At 42.4% G+C, this 23,584-nt stretch overlaps 1 protein-coding gene across 1 annotated transcript in view; it reads left to right on the top strand.

Annotated features, from left to right (window-relative positions):
* Window positions 1-18,695, top strand: part of LOC117515160 (neuronal acetylcholine receptor subunit alpha-7-like) — a 47,311-nt gene extending 28,616 nt beyond the window's left edge. The window contains exons 8-10 of the mRNA XM_034175639.1: window positions 3,743-3,829; window positions 10,705-10,814; window positions 17,886-18,695. Coding sequence (XP_034031530.1) covers window positions 3,743-3,829; window positions 10,705-10,814; window positions 17,886-18,458 — 770 coding nt within the window. The 3' untranslated portion in view covers window positions 18,459-18,695. The remainder of the gene's footprint in view (window positions 1-3,742; window positions 3,830-10,704; window positions 10,815-17,885) is intronic.
* Window positions 18,696-23,584: the final 4,889 nt, after the last annotated feature.

Genomic DNA, 23,584 nt, shown 5'->3' with positions numbered 1-23,584 from the left:
TGTGGATTTTGTGGACATTTGAATTTAATATTAAAAAGCCCATTTGGTGTACATTTTACATTATATCTTAAAATAAGTGCCTCAATCTATCAGGCGTGGCATAAACTGTATCGACACAACTGCAAACTCACACGACTGATAGAGTTCAAAAGAGGTTTAATGGGTACAACAGGCTGGTGGTCGGTACATGTGTGATTCAGCAGCATGGCAGAGGTAGTAGACGGACTAGAGGCTGAGGCATAGTCAATAAACAGGCACAGATCAAAATACACAGTGTTAGGGCTATCAGAGGCAAGACAAACTCGAGGTCAAAAACAGGCAAGGTCAAAATACCAACAAGTAAAACAGGACAAAACTAAGCACGAGACAGAGGCTGGAAAGTGACACGACATCAACAGTCTGGCAGTGAGTAGTGAGACTGTGAGGGTATGAACTCATTGAGTGCCATTGACGCTTAAACGCGTCTTTTCAGATAGTAACGCTCAGCGCCAAAGATGCGTTATTGCCCCAATTACATTTTTTTATGGAGGGCGGGTAATCAGCTGATCTAGCTTGTGTAAAAAAATTAGAGTTGTAATCACAAGGGAACCCATTCTGTGGGTGGTAGCAGTGTGAGTGTGGACTGGAGCGCGGCTCGCTCTCCACTGTTGTGCGGACGTCTTATGGTTGTACCGCTCCTAATCCGAATGGTTTCCATCTGGCTGTCTGTCAAACTGTGATGCAGTCGCACTGCTCCAGTCGTTCCGTCTTTTTCCTTGGAATGAAAAAACGCCAAGCGCACAACACACACCTCACACAAAGGCTGCTTACAAGCAAATGACGCAATCGACAGGCTCATGCAAGCACACGTGATTCAAATCCAGGTTTTTGAAAAAAATAAAAAGGTCTGATACGCGGGAGCCAGAGGGAAAAGACGCACCGCCAAGAGAAGAGACAGACGGAGTCCCCCCCTGACGGTTTTTTTTTTTTTTTTTGGTGCATTGTACAATAGGATCACTTTTCATAATGTTTGAGATGTCACTGAAGCAAAAACAATTATAATCAAAGACATTTTCTCCTTGAAATGTTGCTTGTCACAAAAAGCCAATTTTCTCATTTTTTTTGTCAGAAATCAGCATTTTTAGTGATACCCATCCATGTTCTGCAGACAATTACTAAAGAATGGAAAGAGGTACAAACAAATGTTTCTTTTCTGATGATAAAGGAAAGTCTGAAGTTTCTTTTGGTATGTTTGTTGTTGACAGGGACATAGAACTCAATTTTCTATGGGTCTTGAAAAAACACTCAAATGCTGAAAAATCCTGGCACTGGGATGTTCTGAATTTTGAAAATGGCTGGCACTCAATGAGTTAATAGGGAGGAGACTAATCAAGGTGATGTGAAGCAGGTCCATGGAAGGTTCTGGAAAGGGGGGGGGGGGGGGGGGAGTTTGTGAATCAAAGAAGAGGGAAAAGGCAAGAGAGTGTGAGATGGCAAACAAGTGGTGCAAAGCAAGAGAAGTAAGTGACAGAAAAACTAACTGAAAAATGTGAAGTGGTCAAGACAAACAATTAACATGAGCAAAACTAAAGGGACAAAACTAAAAATACTGTGACTAGTCTAGAAAAGGGAGAAAAAACAAGAAACCTAATATTAAACTAAACTCGGATGGAACTAACACTGACTTAGACATAAACGTGACATACAATACATCAGAGGTGGCCAAGTTCGGTCCTCGAGAGCCACATTCCTGATACTCTTAGTTGTCTCCCTGCTCCAACACACCTGAATCCAATGAAAGACTCCTTAGCAGACCTTTAATGAGCCTTTCATTGGATTCAGGTGTGTTGGAGCAGGGAGACAACTTAGAGTGTCAGGAAGGTGGCTCTCGAGGACCGAACGTAGCCACCTCTGCAATACATGATGATGACAAACAAACTGCTGGTATAAAAGAGAATAACAAACCCAGTGGCTACAGAATAATGCAATAAATAAAACAAGCTAACTGATAAACATAAAATGCAATAAATATCAAATGAAACATAATCAGATAAGCAACACCGAAGATAAATAATAACAAAACCCTGTGACTAAAGTATAATATAATAAATGTGATAAACAGAATGAAACTAAGACTAAAGAAAAGATACGCAGAGATAAAAAAAAAAAAAAACAAAAACAATCATAACTGAAGCATGACCATGGCAACCTGACATAATATAAATAAAACACTGAAGATTCAGAACCTGGAGAACCAAAACCTAGGACATGAACCCATCATGGGCAGGAACATGACAGAATCACTCTCATTTGTTACACTGAGGTGCAAACGGGCACTCTCAATGATAGACTACATCTGAGTTAGATCTGATCAGTATTGCAGATTTAGGGGATATTTAACTTTTACATTGAAAATATTTTAATGCCACTGTAGATATTTTATATCTACAGTGGCTTGCAAAGTATTCAGCCTCAGGTATTTCACCTTTTTTAATTTGTTAAAAAGTTTGTTAAATAATTTGTTAAATAAAATAATTTAAATAATTTAAATTTAAATAATAAATAATTTGTTAAAAAGTAAATCAGGCTTCTCAGTATAAGATTTTCTAAAATTATCTTCCTTAGACTCAAACTGAAAGTAAATCTCTACAACTTCATATAAATTTATTAAAAATAAAAAGCCAAGATGATAGGTTGTATAAGTAATCAGCCCCTTCGGTATAATACCTGTAATAATCAGTTTAATTGCCAGTTTTCTTCAGTCGAGTCAGGGATGGATACATGAACATTTCCAAGTCACTAAATATGTCTTGAATTTTATTTACATCAATTACAAAGAAATACAAACAGTATGGCACTCTGTGGTAAATCTGTGTGGAGTTGACAGTTCTCAAAAACTGAGGAGAAGAGTGAGGAAAGCCACCAAGACACCCAGAAGCAGTTACAGGCTTCTGTGGCTGTGATTGGAGAAATTGTGCACAGTGCATGTTTTGTATTTTGTATTCCCAGTTATACAGCTTCATGATGAATGGTACAGAGGAGGGTTTTCTTTCACCAAAACATTAAATCTAGGCTTGAATCTCAGATGTACCTTCTGGTAAATTGTAGCTGAACTTTCAGGTCTTCTTTTTAATAAAACCCCCGACACTGTGGTCGGCCCCGTCTCTGTGCACGTTCACCAAAATGAACATAGATATTGCACACACCAGAGTGAATAAAGTTTTGTGTGTACTTTTATTAATCTTTTGGACCAAAGTCAAGAGGATGAATGTCATCGAGGTCTGCATGGTGAACCATCTGATGCTGTGCAGAAAAAGGACAACAGTCTGGTGGAGAACCAGCAAAGACACTTACTATGTGCTGTTTTCTGTATTTGTGCCTCAAATCTCCAAAGAAGCAAAACAAGCAAATTCACCGTTGTTTGTATATTTGCAAAGAGAGAGAACGAAAACGTCTCCCTTCAGAAACAATGTCCCACTTTTTCAAGACAATAACAGAATTGACTGAAGAAGACTTTTTTTTTCCTTGTGAGCAGTTTTTTCTGCTGAAAGCAGAAAAATGTTAACAGGATTATCTGGAGTAACCAGGATGATGATGAAGTGCTGGTTGTTTTTTCTGCTGGTCTGCTGAAGAAGTCCAAAATGGTTCCAACCACTGCTCCTTTTTTTTTTTTTTTTTTTTGGGCGGGATGGTCTGTTCCTTTAAATGGTTCAAACCGTGTTGATTTGGCATGAAACTTGATGTGTTTTGAATCCCTCTGCAGGTATCACCGTGCTGCTCTCTTTAACCGTCTTCATGCTGCTGGTCGCTGAAATCATGCCGGCAACGTCTGACTCTGTTCCACTTATAGGTGAACACCTCATCCTCATCCTCTCCCTTCATCCTCTGCAGTTGTCGTTCTCTCCATTCATTTCTGCCAACACTGGTTCTGTTTATGTAGGCACACAAAAGTTCAATGAACTTTTTCATCCTTAAAACTTTATGTTCACACTGGGCAAAAAAAGCAGGACAAAACTAAGTACAGGATGGAGGCTGGAAAGTGATACAAAATCAACAGTCTGGCAGTGAGTAGTGAGACTGTGAGGTATTAATAGGGAGGAGACTAATCATGGTGATGTGAAGCAGGTGCATGGTTTTGTGAATCAAAGAAGAGGGAAGAAGGCAAGAGAGTGAGAGGGCAAAACAAGTGGTGCAAAGCAAGAGAAGTAAGTGACAGAAAAACTAACTGTGAAAAATGTGAAGTGGTCAAAACAAACAAATAATTAATGTGAGCAAAACTAAGAAATACTGTGACTAGTCTAGAAAAGGGGGGAAAAACAATATGGGCAGTCATACTGCCCAGTGTGCACTCCCCCCCCCCCCCCCCCCCCCCCCATGGGCAACTTTCATACTGTCATTATGTTCTGTACCGCAGTACACTTGGGTGATCATACATCACCATTATAACAGTGATATCTGTTGTGAACCCATAACAGAGATGGCATGATACCACTTTTCATACTCGATACCATACTGATACTTGAATCTTCAGTATATGCCGATACCTATACAACCCAATACCATGTCCTCTGTCTTACAACAACTAATCTGCTAATGAACACATTTGTCTTGTTGTAAGATCAGTAGACTGACTGGGGCTGTGTCAGATATTTCTGACCCGTCTCAATTTACCGGTTGATTTATGCTCCTGTCTTCACCTGTGGTTATGAACTTTGGGTAATGACCAAAAGAACAAGGTCACATACAGGTAGCAGAAATGGGATTCCTCCGTCGGGTTAGGGTTAGGGCTTACATTCCGGGACAGGGTGCGAAGCTCAAATATCCGGGAAGGACTCAGAGTAGAGCCGTTGCTTCTTTGTATCAAAGCTGAGGTGGTTAAGGTATCTGCTGAGGATGCTCCCTGGTCATGTCTTTTAGGCATGTCCAACTGGGAAGAGACCCCAGGGAAGATTATATTTCCCATTTGGCTTGGAAATACCTCGGAATCAAGCATTAGAGAACTTGGCCGATTTTCTCACTTCTCTACACCTGTATTGCTATTCCCTCTGTACCAGAATTCAGGAAATATTTTTTCTAAATGTTTTATTGTGTCTGTAGCATGGCATATTGCAGTGTAAATGAGCAAAGTGGCCTTTTCTGAGGGAATGTCAAATTCTCTAGTTAGTACAGCAGATAACTGTAAGAATCATTCAAATCCAGTTACAAGCACCAAAATTTGGCTGTGTATATCTTTTGGCACATATTAGAAAAAACTTTAGCCATTTGAATTTTCAATAGGGGGCCATGTAGGGGTCAATTGAAGAATTGCACAGGCTCAAAATTAAAAAATGTTCCAATCATATTGACAGTGATACCACATTATGTATCTGATGACAATGATTCCAAAAAGGTATAGTTTGGACTATCTATAACTGAATGTTCTGGAGTTATGGGGTAAAAACAGCAAGGATGGTGACAAAGGTCAGTTTCAGTTTGTACAGGGGTCAAAGTTAAGTTGCTCCATTTTTGTTAAAACATGGTGCAAATTATTGGTTGAACTAATAGGATTAACAAATGGAATAGTTCTGACTGTGTTGAATATTTGGTCTCCAAAGTAAAGGTCAAACAATGTCGACGTCCATTGGATTCTATGATGTGACATATGTTACCCTACATGATAACTAAGCATGACACATGGTGCAAACTATTCCTTTTTAAAATCCTACTAACTTAATCAATAATTTGCATCATGTTTTACCATAATTGAAACAACTTTAACTTTTGACCCCTGTACAAACTGAAAGTGACCTTTGTTGCCATGCTTGCTGTTTTTAACCCCATAACTCCAGAACATTCAGTCACAGATAGTCCAAACGATACCTTTTTGGAATCTTTGTGATCAGACACATAATGGGGTATAGCTTTCAATATGATTGGAACTTTTTTTACCCCATGCAGTTCTTCAATTGACCCCTACTCAGCCCCCTATTGAAAATTCAAATGGCTAACGTTATTTTTCTAAAATATGTACCAAAAGGTATACACAGTCAAACATTGGTGCTTGTAACCAGATTTGAAGGATTCCTCTGCAAATATTCTGTTATCTGCTGCACTAAGTTACTGTCTTTAAATCATTGGGGGGAGGCTGGATGACCGACTCCGATTTTGATTACATTTTCACCATATACCCTTCAAGTAGATTGATTAGGAATGGCAAAGTTAGTTTTACCATCAGGCAAAATTTTACTTGAATTTTGGTTAGTTCAAAATTTGATCTCAAAATGGCCTCAGATTGTGTTGGTACATTAAAATATAGTAAAAATGGCCAACTTTCACATATCGGTTCTCAGTTGTCAACGGATTGATATAAAAAGTAAGTGTAATCCCTCAAACGGGGTGCCAGTGACCTTCAAAAACATTGTTTGTTCTGTGGCATATTTTCTTATATTTCTGTAATTGACACATTTGGATCCTATTTAGTGCAGCAGATAAGAGAATATTTATAGCAGAATCCTACAAATGGTGATACAAGCATCAAATTTGGCACAAATACTCCTTAGACATTACTCTTTTGAAATAACCAATTAGCCACCTGAATTTTCAATCGGCAGCCAGGTAGGGGTCAATTGAAGAATTACACAAGGGTGAAACTTTTAAAATGCTTTTTTCATGTTGAAAACGATACCACATTATTTGTCTGATCATAATGATTCCAAAAAGGTATAGTTTGGACTATCTATGACTGAATTCTATTGAGTTATGGGGTAAAAACAGCACAAATGATGACAAAGGTCAGTTTGTTCAGGGGTCAAAAGTTAAAGTTGCTCCAATTTTGGTAAAAAATGATTCAAATTATTGGTTGAGTTAATAGCATTTTAAAAAGGAATAGTTTGCACCATCTGTCATGCTTAGTTATCATGTTATGGGGGAACATATGTCATACGTCATAGAATCCAATGGACGTCGACCTTGTTTGACCTTTAATTTGGAGACCAAGAATTCAGCACTGTCAAAACTATTCCATTTATTCACCCTATTAGCTCAACCAATAATTTCCATCACTTTTTACCAAAATTTGAGCAACTTTAACTTTGACCTCTTCACAAACTGAAATTGACCTTTGTCACCATTCTTGCTGTTTTTACCCCATAACTCCATAACATTCAGTCATAGATTGTCCAAATTATACCTCTTTAGAATCGTTATTATCAAGCAAATAATGTGATATAGTTTTCAATATGATTAGAGCATCTTTTAATTTTGACCCCTGTGTAATTCTTCAATTAACCCCTACTTGAAAATTCAGGTGGCTAATCGGTTATTTCAGAAGAGTAATGTCTAGGGTGTATTTGTGCTGAATTTGATGCTTGTATCACCATTTGCAGGATTGTTTCAGTTATCTGTTGCACTAATAGGTGAGCACTTTCCGGGCCAAATCTGGGTAAGCGGGGAAATTTGTCATAAATCAGTCAATTTTCTGCTTATTTCAGCAAATAAGATGTGCTTTCCTATGTTTTCCAGTACACGGAGTCGATTTATATGGTTATGCTGGTGATTAGAGGCCATTGATAAAGGCCAAGGCCATTCTCAAATTTTGCAGTTTTGGACTGAGAGGTCACGTTGCTTCTTGTTCATATGACCATACGTATTTGTGTGTGGCTTAGACACCATTTCTTTGTACAGAGCACCAATAGCTACCTATCAAAAACAGAAAGGGAGATATATCAGTACAAATACAATTTTTGATTAATTTGCAATCTTTGGTTTCATAGATATATCAATCAATCAATCAATTTTATTTATATAGCGCCAAATCACAACAAACAGCTGCCCCAAGGCGCTTTATATTGTAAGGCAAGGCCATACAATAATTACGTAAAAACCACAACGGTCAAAACGACCCCCTGTGAGCAAGCACTTGCCGACAGTGGGAAGGAAAAACTCCTTTTTAACAGGAAGAAACCTCCAGCAGAACCAGGCTCAGGGAGGGGCAGTCTTCTGCTGGGACTGGTTGGGGCTGAGGGAGAGAACCAGGAAAAAGACATGCTGTGGAGGGGAGCAGAGATCAATCACTAATGATTAAATGCAGAGTGGTGCATACAGAGCAAAAAGAGAAAGAAACTGTTATGTGTCGGACGCAGCTCGGAGAACCGACCAGCGTTTGAAGGACCCAGTATGAAATAAGCAGAGCACGGTACAAAGGCTAACTGAATTTAATACATAACAGTGATACAAAATAACAGAAAGTGCGGTCTGGCGTGGTGCGCTCCCAGCAGCGCTAACGGTCCGGAGCCAGAAGCTGTTTGGACTCTGGGACCCCGCCGACACCCCCCAGGTGGCCGCAACAAACCGAGTCTGTGAAAGAAGAAACCATTATGTGAGTCCACACTCTACACACAGAGAGAACCCTTAAAGGTGTACAAACAGCAAACACTTCCTGGCTTGATTACTAATCAGCTTCCCAACCTGCAGGCATGGAACATCCAGTTCACAAAACTCCACTGCAGTGGAAGCCGATACATGACTAACGTACAGCTCAATATAAAAGGTGTGAGGGACACCACATTTACTGACTGTATAAATGTTAGTCACAAAATCTAACGTACCTCAGGAAGTGTGCTGACGAGCGTGAGACCTCACCCCCTCCTCTTTCACAGACCGTGCATCAAACCTGGACGTTCTCTGCATCCACTGATGATGAGATGGCTCCCGAGACGACGATCTCACCCGTCTGGTCACAAGGTCGAGTCTCTGGCAAATACACACTGTATACTCCAGTCTTAAATGCCACCATGTTCCAATCCATATAGATGCACCTCAGCTGTGAGTCCTGACGAGCCGCAGGTGATCAGGGTGAGGTCCTGATAACCTCAGCAACACAGCCACTCAGTCCCAAATGCAAGCCACCTGGAAGGAAAAACAAAAGACAGAAACAAAAAGGCAGCCAGGCCCCCCAGCCATACAACAGAAACACTCAGTGCATCATGGGAACCCCCCAGCAGTCTAGGTCTATAGCAGCATAACTAAGGGATGGTTCAGGGTCACTTGATCCAGCCCTAACTATAAGCTTTAGCAAAAAGGAAAGTTTTAAGCCTAATCTTAAAAGTAGAGAGGGTGTCTGTCTCCCTGATCCGAATTGGGAGCTGGTTCCACAGGAGAGGAGCCTGAAAGCTGAAGGCTCTGCCTCCCATTCTACTCTTAAAAACCCTAGGAACTACAAGTAAGCCTGCAGTCGGAGCGAAGCACTCTATTGGGGTGATATGGTACAATGAGGTCCCTAAGATAAGATGGGACCTGATTATTCAAAACCTTATAAGTAAGAAGAAGAATTTTAAATTCTATTCTAGAATTAACAGGAAGCCAATGAAGAGAGGCCAATATGGGTGAGATATGCTCTCTCCTTCTAGTCCTCGTTAGTACTCTAGCTGCAGCATTTTGAATTAACTGAAGGCTTTTCAGGGAACTTTTAGGACAACCTGATAATGAATTACAATAGTCCAGCCTAGAGGAAATAAATGCATGAATTAGTTTTTCAGCATCACTCTGAGACAAGACCTTTCTAATTTTAGAGATATTGTGTAAATGCAAAAAAGCAGTCCTACATATTTGTTTAATATGCGCTTTGAATGACATATCAGATATATGTCATTAACCTGGTAAGCTGACACAAAATGTATACTAGCTTTATCAATTTTAAGAGAAAAATGATCCTTGCACAATACTAGTTACATAATAGGAGACTGTGAATGTAAACTTCTACTTTTACATTTTTGAGTTTGTAAACTTTACATGTCATGGTATGAGTAGAGAAAATACCTCTTTGTAATAAATGTATACTGGTATAAAAAAGTTTTTGACTTTTGCATTTACAATGATCGATTTGATAACCTCACAGAATGTGAAGATACTTAAAACTGTGCATGTTAGTAATTAACTTTATGCTAACAATATGTTCTATCAATTGATATAGTCACAAACTACATTTTATCATCTCAGATGCTAAAATGTCCTGTTAAGCACAAAAGATATGTGGAAAAATTGTAAAATTTGAGAATGACCTTGACCTTTATCAATGACCTCGACCTCTAATCACCAAAATAACCCTATAAATTGATTCTGCATACTGGAAAACATAGGAAAGGCCATCTTATGTGCTGAAATAATGAGAAAATTGACTGATTTATGAGAAATGTCAAATTTCCCGCTCACCCAGATTTGATCCTGAAAGTGCTCACCTATAGGATTCAAAAAGTGTCAATTACAGAAATATAGGGAAATATGCCACAGAACAAACAGTGGTTTTTGAAGGTCACTGACACCCCATATGAGGAATTACACTCACCTTTTCTGTTTACCCGTTAAGAATTGAGAACTGATATGTCAAAGTTGGCCATTTTTACTTTATTTTAATGTAACACAATCTGAGGCCATTTTGACATCAAATTTTGAACTGACCAAACTCAAATAAAATTTTGCCTGATGGAAAAAATAACTTTGCCATTCCTAATCAATCTACTTGAAGGGTATATAGTGAAAATTGAATCAAAATCAGAGTCGGCCATCCAGCCACCTCCGCATGATTTTCTCAGAGACAGCTCATTAATTATTTAAACATAGCAAAATGTCCCTTCACGTTCACTGTGCATGTATTTCTGTTATATTTTGTTGTACCATAATGCATTGCTGCTGAATGCTCCTCTGTATTCATGTGTGAATATAAGATGACCTTTGATCTGTGCTTTGCAGCCCAGTACTTTGCAACTACCATGGTGATTGTGGGTCTGTCTGTCATCGCCACGGTTCTGGTTCTGCAGTATCATCACCACGATCCGGATGGCGGACACATGCCACAGTGGGTCAGTCTGTCCACTTTTTCTCCTCCACCTTCTTCTCTTATTTTGTCCCTAGCCGCTGCCATGTCGTCTGCAGTCAGCTTCAGGATATAATGAGCCAGAAGGTCTCAAGATGTGTGCTGCAAACCAGCACCGGCAGTTAGAAGGTTCACTCCCATGTCTTACTTTTTATTTATTTATTTATTTAATGTTTCACTGATTAAGGTGCTTTGATCCTCACACAGTTCTCACTTTATTGTTTAATACCTCATTTTAAACCAGGAATTACAGTAACTCAGTGGGTTCCATGGAGACAAGCCCACTTCTTTATGAAAACACATTGAAAACTAGAAGACACTCAAAGAGCACATCCCTCCACCAAAGACACATATTGCTTAAAAAGATCTTCTGGATCCTGGATCCAGCATATGTTCCATAACAAATTCAAAATAAAATCCCTCATTTTCTAGGACATCATTCATCTATCCATCCATCCATTTTCTTCCGCTTTATCCGGAGTTGGGTCGCGGGGGCAGCAGCTCAAGCAAAGCCACCCAGACCTCCCGATCCACACACACCTCCTCCAGCTCCTCTGGGGGAACCCCAAGGCATTCCCAAGCCAGCCGAGAGATGTAGTCCCTCCAGCGTGTCCTGGGTCTTCCCCGGGGCTTCCCAATGGGACGTGCCCGGAACACCTCCCCAGCGAGGCGTCCAGGGAACATCCGGAAAAGATGCCCGAGCCACCTCAACTGACTCCTTTCGACGTGGAGGAGCAGCGGCTCGACTCCGAGCTCCTCCCGAGTGGCTCTCGAGTCCTCTCACAACTTTCTGAGTTATGTTCTGCTGTTACTATGTGCCAAATATTCTTCTGGATTTAACTTCCAGAATATATTCCAGATCACCTCCAAAATGAAATCATATATTACCTGGTACATTATCTATCTGCTCACCAAATTTAATTGAAATCTGTGCATTGCTTTTTCAGATCATCAAATAAGCTGCTGATTCATTTAATACTCAATTAAGCCTTTAAACTGTAAAATAAATTGTACATTTCTAAATGTATCAGCATCTACGGACACAGAAGCAAGTCTGGATATATTGAATTCTGAAGTAATTTGATTTAAACAGATGTAATCCAGATGTAATCTAAATTGTTCTGAAGAAATCAGATTTTAGATTTAGAAGTTATCTGTTTTGATCTGAGGTAATCTGAATTGATTTGAAGTAATATGACTTGATTTGAAGTAATCTGAATTGATCTGAAGTAATATAAATTGATCTGAAGTAATCTAAATTTTTCTGAAATAATCTGATTTAACCCAAAATAATATGAATTAATCTGAATTGATCTGAAGTAAACTGAAATAATATGAAGTAATTAGAATTGTTCTGAAATAATCTCAAGGAATCTGATATAATCTGAGTTAAAATGAAGTAATCAGAATACTTTTGAGGTAATCTGATTTAATTTGAAGTAATCTGAATTGATCTGAGGGAATATGAAGTGACCTGAATTAACCAGAAGTGCTCTGTAGTGATCATTCTCCACTGAGTCCTGAAGGTCTTGGTTAGTATCATGGTGAGGACACACACACACACACACACACACACACACACACACACAACACACACCACACACAACACACCCACACACACACACACACAACACACACACCACACACACACACCACACACAAACTGATCAGTACAGGGCGCACAGTAATTTGGGATTACAATCTGTGTTTGCCGTTATGTCAGGAATTATGACAGTTTGTTGCGGTTTTGTTCTAATAACAAACCCAGAGTAGTAGACAGAAATCACGAGAAGTATGCAATCAAAACCCCAGAGTGATTTATTGGTGAAGCCAAGCGCAAACAATTCATGAATTGCAAAAACAAAATACAAAAGTTAATCCAAAAAAGCAGCGGCAACAACAGGAGAACAGCTGAGCATGCAAACTCAAAACAGTGACAGAGCAGGTGACTACCGATAAAACACAGAGAGAAACATAATACTCAATGAGCACATGGAGAAGAAATAATGGTGAATGAACCCACAACCAAAGACTAACAGGTGACAACTTAAATACCAGATGACCTAAATGATTACAGGTGAGGGGAATCAGCATGAACAGAAGATACACGTGGAAATGAACAAAACACCAGGTGACTGAACATGAATCAGAATATTAGGTGGTGCAGAACAGCACAACTGATTTCAAAGGATGAGTGGCCATATAAATAAAATAAACAACCATCAATGAAAGAAGGAAAACTCATAAACCCACAATACAACATAGAACTCAGGTGTTAATAAAGTGCAAGGGTAGAGGAACTAACATAATGACATAACTGATGTGAACTCATAAACTCACAAACCAAGCTAGAACTCAGGAGCAAATAAAGTGCAAGGGTAGAGGACTAACATAAATGATGTGAAAAAGAACAAAGATTATAAGGACTAATAATGACCAATACTTAGGATTAAAGCATTGTGGAACCAGACTGAACAGGTGAGGATAAAGGGGTGGGACAAGGGGGGCCCAGACCACTGACAGGAAACAATCATGAATAAATAACCTATACAGAAAAACCACCATACATCAAATCCACAAAAACCGAACACATATAAAACATAATCTTTAATAGAGCATAGACAGGGAGCAAATCCCAACAGTGCCCCCACCCCAAGGGACAGCCCCGATGGCCCACAAAGACCCCCCCCCCCCCCCCCCCCACACACACACAACACAAAACGGAACCAAAAAACACAGGGGGAACAAAAAACAGACACCAAGAGCAAAACAGCAGAAAAAACCCCAAGACCCCCAAAACGACACAAACCCAGGAGGCAGGGACCACCACCAAACAATCCCGGAACACCAACAAGACATGCAAAGTATAATACAGAACTAAAACAAACAGTCCAAGGGTCTGCAGGAACCTAAGTCCATGTTCCCTGACCAGGCGAAGGCAGGAGGCGGGGTCTGACCGTGCAGACAGGCAAGATCCAAAGCAACAGTCGAAGGGTGACCATGTGGCTGCCAGCAGAGGCCGATGGGTGACCGCATGGCTGGTAGGAGTCTACAGCAGCATCAGGAAGGCAACTATGTGGCTGGCAAGTGTCCCAAGCAGGGTCAGGCGGGTGACCACATGGTCGGCAGGAGTCTACTGCAGCATCAGGAGGGTGACCAGGCTGCCGGCAAAAGTCCACAGTGATGGCAGTGGTGTCACAGGCAGGCCCACAGAATTCTGCCCCGCCACAGGTGGTTTACTGGACAGTACCCTGGGAACTGCCGCTGCCCTGGGCGGATTGTCTGACGGCGCACTGAGAACCACTTCAGCCGCAGGCAGATTGCTGGATGAGCCGCCGCGGCCATAGGCGGATTGCCGGACGGTGCACTGAGAACCGCCGCGGGCAGATTGCCGGACAGTGCACTGAAAACCGCTGCTACCACGGGCGGATTGCCAGACGGCACAATGAGAACTGCTGCTGCTGTGGGCAGATTGCCAGACAGCTCACTGAGAACCACAGCGGGCGGATTGCCAGACACCGCACTGTGAACCACTGCTGCCGTGGGCGGATTGCCGGATGGTGCAAAGAGAACAGCTCCGGCAGTGGGCGGATTGCCGGACGGTGCACTGAGAAACACCCAGCTACAGGCGGATTGCCGGATGACATGCTGAGATGCCAAAGTCGACCCAGGTGTGTGACCAACCGGACAACAGAGGCCCACAACAACATCAGGAGAGTGGTCACCAGGCCCACAGCCAACTGCATTGAACAGAATGGCTCATCAGAGACATCCATGTCATCTGAACCAGGGGCGGACGGCTCCATCCGGGCACAGACACCCCTGAGCATGAAGCTGCTTGGCTCCTCTGTGCTCCTGACCCTCTCGGGTGCTGGATCTGGTGATCCCATGTCTGCTGACTCCCCAGGACCACTAAGGTGGTAGGACTGAGGGAAAGCTGGCCCTTCAGAAACGATGCAACCTGTAAAAGTCCAGACTCGTTCCCGGACCTGCAAAACACAGCAGAGGAGGCGCATCACCTTGCGACTACCCCCAAACTGGAACAAAAAGCAACAGATAGCTCACTGACTGCTCCCAAGTCAGACCATGATGGCGGTCTTGGCTCAAGAGCAGCAGCCCCGTCAGAAGTTGGCTGATGGTCCTTCCTGCCGGATTTGGGCCGGCGTTTCTTTCTTTGTTTGGGAGTGCTACACAAACCGGAAGAGACCTTGAGTGCGGGCGGCAATAGCAGAGCAACTGGTGGCTGGGGTGCCAGCCTGGTTACCGACGGCGATGGGAGAATGTGGTGCGGCAGTTGTGGTAGACAAAAAAACAGAGTCAAGGTGCTGTGGAGGTGAGTTAATTGGGTCTGTGTCTGTTGTAAGAGAGCGGGGCAACAGATCTCAAAGTGAGGGCTTACTGATTGTGATATGTTTGTCAGTCTGGGTGTCTGTCAGTAAGGGGGACACTAAATAGGAAGGGAAAACAAGGGAAGATGGACTTTGGGCCAATGAGGAAGTCAGACAGGACGTGGACCTCCCTACTATGGAGGTCTTAACACAAAGGTCAGTGGAATCCTGTGGGTCCGGTGAATACAAAAAATCCATGGGGTTGTCAGTGTATGGGGGTCTTTGTATGAAAAGAGATCTAATATGGTGGAGGTCTGGATAACTGTCAGAAGGCCAGGTTCAGCGTGCGTGAGGTTGTCTACTGAATCCAAGACTGAATATTGTTCAGTCGGATCAGTGCTGTCTACATAATCTCAATAAAGATCTTGAATCTGAAAAAACACCTCTGCTGTGTTACGGAGGTCCAGGACTTCAGAGTCCTCTTCAGCCTCCAGGAAATGGTCCCCTTCCTGGTCAGAAAGAAACCCGTCCTCTGATTCAGAGCAGTCATGATCAATTTGTGGAGGAACAGTTCCAACTGGCTGGTGGGATTCTGGGTTCCAAACCCAATCTGGAAGCTGATCTGCCTCAAACAAATCATCCAACTCATAGAATTCTGGAAACTGATCAAAAATCCAGTTATTTTCCTCCACTAAATCCCACACCTAGACCAAAAACCCATACCGCCAGCCCGGTGTGTAACTGTGAGAAAAGCTGTCGAACAGCTGAATTAACCGTGAAAAAATGGATTGGATTGCTCTCCAGTCTGAATTAGTGGGCGCGTTTTGCTCTGCAACACACTGGCTGTGCCGGGGGGCGTGGCTGAAAGGCTGACGACAGCCAACTGTCAGGTGTGGTTTAGAATGATAAAGTTCGTGGGACCAACAGTACTGTTCAGGATCCCATGCCCATTCGGGGAGTCTGTCCTGGGCAAAAAGCCCCTCCAAAGTAAATAATTCTGGGAAGAAATCAAAAGCCCAAGCATATCTGTCCAAATAAATCCCACGTTTGAGCCAAAAAGTCCTCCGTGATAGCAACAGCGATAACAACTGTTCACCGAAGGCTTTAAATGCCACGACGTCGGGGTAACTGTCTGCTGGGTCCATATGTGTTGGTAGGTTCATTTCTGTGACGGTTTTGTTCTAATAATGAACCCAGAGTAGTAGACAGAAACCATCAGAAGTGTGCGATCAAAACCCCAGAGTGATTTATAGGCAGAGTCAAGAGCAAACAATTCATGAAGTGCAAAAACAAAAGACAAAAGTTAATCCAAAAAGGCAGCGGCAACAACAGGAGAACAGCTGAGCATGCAAACACAAAACAATGACGGAGCAGGTGACTCCGTCATTGTTTTGTGGGAGAAATCTAATACTCACTGAGCACATGGAGAACAAATAATGGTGACCACTGACCACTGACAGGAAACAATCATGAACAAATAACCTATACAGAAAAACCACCATACATCAAATCCACAACAACCGAACACATACAAAACATAATCTTTAATGGTGTATAGACGGGGAGCAAATCCCAATACAAATAGTAATTTAGAAGTATTTAGAAGTCACTACGTTCTATAATTTTCTGTTTAAAGAAGTATTCATCTTGGTGGATGTAAACTGCGGACTCACTGAAAACCTGACAAGTGACACTTTTCTTTCCAGATGTCTTTGACAAACTTCTACCTCAAAGACAACAGGCTTCTTCTGGTGGCATAATCCTGCTGACAAATAAAATGTTGCATGACTGACTGACTGACTCCCTCCACATGGTGACGTCCAGCCCATTGGCTGCACCGTGGCCAAAAGAAAACAACGATATGTAAACTGAATCGGGTGAAGCACAATTTCAGGCAGAAAGAAACCTTCCGAGTAAGTATCCCACAAAAAAATTAAAAAATTCAACAGTTCAACAACAAATTGACTAAAGATTAACAACTATAATAATCATAATTGTGCCTGTGACAGAGTAGCGTCTTGTCCATGGTGTACCCCACCTTATGACCTGTGACTTCTGGGATAGGCTGCAGCCCCCCGTGACTCTTTAATGGAGTAGGCGGGTATTCACTGCTTTAACATTTCCCATAATCCTCTTGGTGGCCCTTTGCACTTCCCAGAATGCACCAGCAGAGTTCTGGCATTTCAAAACCATGTAAACAATGCCTAGTGAGGATGTGGATGGCGTCAATGTAGTGAGTTCACGGGCGATTAGGATGATTATATGCCATCCCAAGTTGAGAAGGTTATCTAGAGGAGGTGCAGCACCTGTGATGAACTTCTGCTGTGCTCCGATGTTGTCTTGTTGTCCTTACTTGATGAGTGAGTGTTTTTACAATGTGCCCTAAACCGGAACACTGCTGAAACCGACCTCTCACATAAGTCACAGACCGTGAGATAGCATGAGATTCACAACTGCAACACAGCGAATAGAAACCCAGGTATACCAACATGTTGTTCTTGGACTTGACAATTCATCTGCACTTTCCCAGTCCACCCAGCTGTAAATGGGTGCCAGTCTTGGGTGGGGAAGTGACCTGTGTCTGAATGGTTTGTCCAGATTGTGATCCCAGTGGACCTCAGAACCTGGGCAGGTCTTGAGTGTCGGAGATGGACACTTTACTCAATGTTTAAATTGACTCCGAATGAAGTCTTTAAGTTATTTTTGTTTGCTCTCTGCTTTTCATGCAGGTTCGAGTGATTTTGTTGAACTGGTGCGCCTGTTTCCTGCGGATGCGACGTCCCAGTGCGACAAAGGTTCGTGTGGCGTGCCACAACACCACCAGACGTCGGCACGGCAGCCTGTCCAGCCTCGAGCTTAGCGTCAGTCAGGCAACGCTGCAGCATCACCCACAGGTAACCAACGGTAACCTCCTCTATGTAGGCTTCCGCGGCATTGAGGGCTTACACTACGCCTCATCAGCTGAACCGGAATGCCTCTGCTCGCAGTTGGTAAGAGGGAGTGTGAGTGAGGAGGAGGTGCTGAGAGAAGGAGCAGCTGGAGTTGGAGGGAGGGGCCGAGCCGCGAGCTTCACGCTGGAGACAGAGCTGAACCAGATCCTGGAAGAGGTCCGCTACATTGCCAGACGTTTCCGCGGACAGGATGAGGAGGAGACAGTCTGCAGCGAGTGGAAGTTTGCTGCGGCGGTAATCGACCGGATGTGCCTGGTGGCTTTCTCACTCTTCACCATCCTGTGCACCATCGGCATCCTCATGTCAGCCCCCAACTTTGTGGAAGCCATTTCGAAAGACTTCTTCAGCTGAGGAGGAGAGCGACGGGAAGACCGACATGAGTTGTGGCGGAGGAGGTAAAGACTCTTACCGTCAAGGAACCGTTCTTCACTGGGTGTTTTCAACACCATTCCATTGTTCTGGATTGTGCATTTTCACATTATTAGCTTAAAAGAGAACGTTAGTGACTTTATGTCATTTACAGCAACACCTTGTGGTGAGGTTTCAGATTGCAACCCAACCAATGCCCTACACGTGGTGAGAAAGTCGTAGAGCCTGTTGACACCAATCAATTGCTAACTGAGCTAAACTGACGAGATAGTTAATACCATAGTTTGAAAAAGTTTCAGTATAAAGTGAGATCATCTTTATTCACAATGGTTGTCTTTTGTACCTCTGCATATCTGTGTTTCAGTGATACCAGAATGCTTATTCATAAGTGACATTGACTGAATAAGTGCAGTCTGACTGTAAACAACATAACGCACCTTTAAAGAAGTCAACAGACACTGATCAGTCATACCATTGTGACCACGTGCCTAATATTGTGTAGGTCCCCCTTTTTCCTCCCAAACAGCCCAGACCCGTTGAGGTTTGATCTCCACTGGGCCTCTGTAGGTGTGCCGTGGTATCTGGCACCAAGATGTTAACTGACAGTTCTGTACGTTGTGAGTTTAGGTCTCCATGGATCGGACTTGTTTGTCCAGCACATCTCATAGATGCTCGCTTGGATTGTCCACCAGTTTTTCTTTCTTGGACCAATTTGTTTTTGTCAGTACTACATACTACAGCTTGGGAACATCCTGTAAGAGCCGTAGTTTTGGAGATGCTCTGACCCAGTCGTCCAGCCATCACAGTTTGGCTCTTGTCACTCAGATGTTTATGCATCCCCGCTTTTCCTGCTTCCAACACATCAACTTCAAGGACAAAATGTTAACTTGCTGCCTAATATATCCCACCCACTGGCAGTTGCCACTGTAATGAGATAATCACCATTATTGACTGTGGTCACAGTGTGATGGCTGATCTGTGTACATTCCTACATGATTCTGTGTTTCCTTCAGCTTTCACTGGAGCCACTTTCTACCTTAAACATTTCAAACCTTGGTTGGGGTTCTCGATGAAAATCAACCTCAAGAACTAAGAGAGTTTTATGAGTATTTCTACAATTATCTTAAATGTTTTGTGTTTTTTATCATGTGTAACACTTCTGAAGGAGCTCGTGCCATGTGTGCTGTTGGCTGTGTAGCCAGACAACCGGCCCGGCTATGAATTGGGCCGGAAACTGGCCTCCATTTTGGAGTGAGATTCCCCACTCCTAAACGACCAAAAGGAGATCAGTGCTCGTGCCCCATCAAAGTGAGGCTGGCGTCAGCGTCTCGCCGACCAATCACAAAGTGAGCTGTCTGGTGCTGATCACAACAATGTGTGTGTTTTATGTGGTGCTGACAGGAATTATTCTAATAAATGTATATGCTATTAGATATTATTTCAGAATTAAAATAATACATAGATATTGTCTTTTTGAAAAGAACACATTGCACAGTCTGGATTATGTGTAGTAGGATTAAAAAACAAATAAAACCTCAAACTGATCTGCAAAACATCAGGAAAAGCATGAGATCAGTAGGATGGAACTGATATACGAGGGCTGTCAATAAAGTAACGGTCCTTTTTATTTTTTTCAAAAACTATATGGATTTCATTCATATGTTTTTACGTCAGACATGCTTGAACAAGCATGACAACCTCCTACAATTCATAGGGCCTCGCCCATGGGCGGGGCAAAGTGCCTCAATAGCGCCCCCTTGAAAATTTCAAAAACCCCTCCCCGTAGGGTTTTTTTTTTGGAGTAGGGAGATGAAAATTGGTACACGTGTGACTTGCATAGACGTACAAAAAAGTCTCTTGCACCATGAGTCTACTCCAAACAGGAAGTCGGCCATTTGAATTTTCTTCTCATTTTGAAATGATTTCCACATGTTGTATTTGAACGAACTCCTCCTACGGATTTTGACCTATGCACTTTAAATTTCTTTGACAACATCCAAAGATGATACTGACCCAAAGTTATCGAAAGCTTTTCTCTATGTTGAAGGGTGTGGCCGCTATGGTGCTGCCATTTTGACCCTTTGCCATGGAACATCAAATCATGATAACTCCTTCATGCTTTGCCTGATTGACTTGAAACTTCACATGTATGATGACGGTTGGCCCCTGAACACACCCGCCCCCTCTGTTTGTACACTGAGCGCCCCCTAGTGGATGAACAATCAACATGTCATAACTCCTTGATGTTTTGTGTGATTTGTTTAAAATTTTAACTGTGTGATGACTGGTTGCCCCTGCATGCACATACCCACATGTAGTCACAAGGGCACCCACTGCCCTGGTAGGCGGGTGTGCGGAATGAGGGCCCCGTATATGACTGCTTGCAGTCCTAGTTATTATTATTATTTATTATTATTAGGGCCCGAGTAGGCAACGTCCTACGAGGACCCTATTGTAATTGCACTGTTATTATTATTATTATTATTATTATTTATTATTATATATTCTACTCTTGAAATTGAAATTTCGGCCTCTTCCCATGCTCAAAACTCACCAAACTTTCCGAAGTCGTTCGGCCAGATCCGAAATTCGATATTTTGGGGGCTTCGCACATGGTCGCAGAGAAATCGCGAAATAGCGCCCCCTAGAAATTTTCAAAAACCCCTCCTCATTGGGCTTTTTTCATCGTAGCCTCACGAAATTCGGTACACATATTTACCATGCCGGGACGCACGAAAAAGTCTCTTACTGTCATGGTGAAATATCAACAGGATGTCGGCCATTTTGATTTTAAGTTTCAATTTTGAGCAAATTTTTGCCATTTTTGGCCATTTCCACTACTTACATTTGAACGAACTCGTCCTAGGGATTTCATCCGATTGTCTTCAAATTTGGTCCAAATCATCACAACACAATGGTAATCAAAAGTTATCAAAAGATTCTAGTTAAGTCAAAAGGCATGGCTGCTAGGGGTCGTCAAACTTTGGCGAGCTTTTCGGAGCACGCCATTTCACTTCGAACGGCTGTCACGCCCACATACTTCATCGTAGATCCTTCAAACTTGCTGGAGATGATGAGGCTCCGCCCCGGAACATTTACATATCTTAGGTTCCCACCTGCGCCATAGCGCCCCCCAGTGGTGGTGGGAAATGTCCTATTTTTACTTTAAGAGGTCCTGATGTCACATACTTAACCCAATCAACTTCATTCCACTTCTAAAACATGCACAACAAATTGGTGAACGTAGGCGATGAACGCTGTGAAGTTACGAGTAACGGCGTCTGTGTGGCGGCGTGCCGAATATTGACCATTCGCCATGAAATTACGTTCTTCCTTTTGACCGCTTTAATTTTGTCACATCATCATGAAAATTGACACACAGGTCGAGCACGACAACCTCTTACAATTCATAGGGGCGTCGCCCATGGGCGGGCAAAATGCCTCAATAGCGCCCCCTTGAAACTTTCAAAAACCCCTCCACATAGGGGTTTTTTGGAGTAGGGAGATGAAAACTGGTACACATGTGTGACTTGCATAAACGTACAAAAAAGTCTCTTGCACCATGGGTCTACTCCAAACAGGAAGTCCGCCATTTTGAATTTCCTTCTCATTTTGGCGTGATTTCCACATGTTGTATTTGAACGAACTCCTCCTACGGATTTTGTCCAATGCACTTCAGATTTCTTCCAGATCACCCAGAGATGATACTGACCAAAAGTTATCGAAAGCTTTTCTGTATGTCGAAGGGTGTGGCCGCTATGGTGCCGCCATTTTGACCCTTCGCCATAAACATTATACTTAAACAGGTACTGAAGTCATATATTTAACCCCATCAACTTCCTTCCACTTCTAAAACATGCAGAACAACTTGGTGAACGTAGGCGATGATCGCCGTGAAGTTACAAGTAACGGCATCCGTGTGGCGGCGTGCCGAATATTGCCTATTCGCCATGAAATTACGTTCTTCCTTTTGACGGCTTTAATTTTGTCATATCATCATAAAAATTGAAACACAGGTCAAGCACGACAACCTCTTACAATTCATAGCGGCATCACCCGTGGGCGGGGCAAAATACCTCAATAGCGCCCCCTTGAAACTTTCCAGTCTCTTGCACCATGAGTCTACTCCAAACAGGAAGTCCCATTTTGCATTTTCTTCTCATTTTGAAATGATTTCCACATGTTGTATTTGAACGAATTCCTCCTAGGGATTTTGTCCAATGCACTTCAAATTTCTTTGACAGCATCCAAAGATGATACTGACCAAAAGTTATCGAAAGCTTTTCTCTATGTTGAAGGGTGTGGCCGCTATGGTGCCGCCATTTTGACCCTTTGCCATGGAACATCAAGTCATGATAACTCCTTCATGCTTTGCCTGACTGACTTGAAACTTCACATGTATGATGACAGTTGGCCCCTGAACACACCCAGCCCCTCTGTTTGTACACTGAGCGCCCCCTAGTGGATGAACAATCAACATGTCATAACTCCTTGATGCATTGTGTGATTTGTTTAAAATTTTAACTGTGTGATGAGTGGTTGCCCCTGCATGCACATGCCCACATGTGGTCACAAGGGCACCCACTGGCCTGGGTAGGTGGTTGCGCGGAACGAGGGCCCGTATATGACTGCTTGCAGTCCTAGTTTATATTGTAACTTGAATCTCTTTGTTCTAAGTGGTGAAACCACTTCTACCCAGTTCATCATGCACGTTTAGGCAAATGACAAACTAAAAATATATCAACCTAAGAATATAACCATTTACGTAAGTAATTACGTAATACCAAAACAAATAGCAAATAATACAAATAATAAAATGATATATAAACACACAAATATATCTAATAACAGCTAGTCCAAAACAACAAGTCCATATGGACTGATAAAACCACAGTATGTAAATGACTAAGAACATTTTTACATTATATAGATTAGAGCTCATTCACACTGACGTGAAGTGACTCGCGTTGGCTGTCGAAGCAGATTCTCAAAACTTTCTGTGAAACGAAATTCAAAATTTCCCATTTTCAACGCAGGCCGACGTAGCTCAGCAGAGGGCAACGTTGTACTGACGGAACTCAACATTTGGTGACATCCACTGACTTACT

Source organism: Thalassophryne amazonica, chromosome 8 (assembly GCF_902500255.1).
Source record: "Thalassophryne amazonica chromosome 8, fThaAma1.1, whole genome shotgun sequence".
NCBI classification, from domain to species: Eukaryota; Metazoa; Chordata; class Actinopteri; order Batrachoidiformes; family Batrachoididae; genus Thalassophryne; species Thalassophryne amazonica.
The sequence above is the reverse complement of the archived record's forward strand: the minus strand, read 5'-3'. Positions and strand labels throughout refer to the sequence as shown.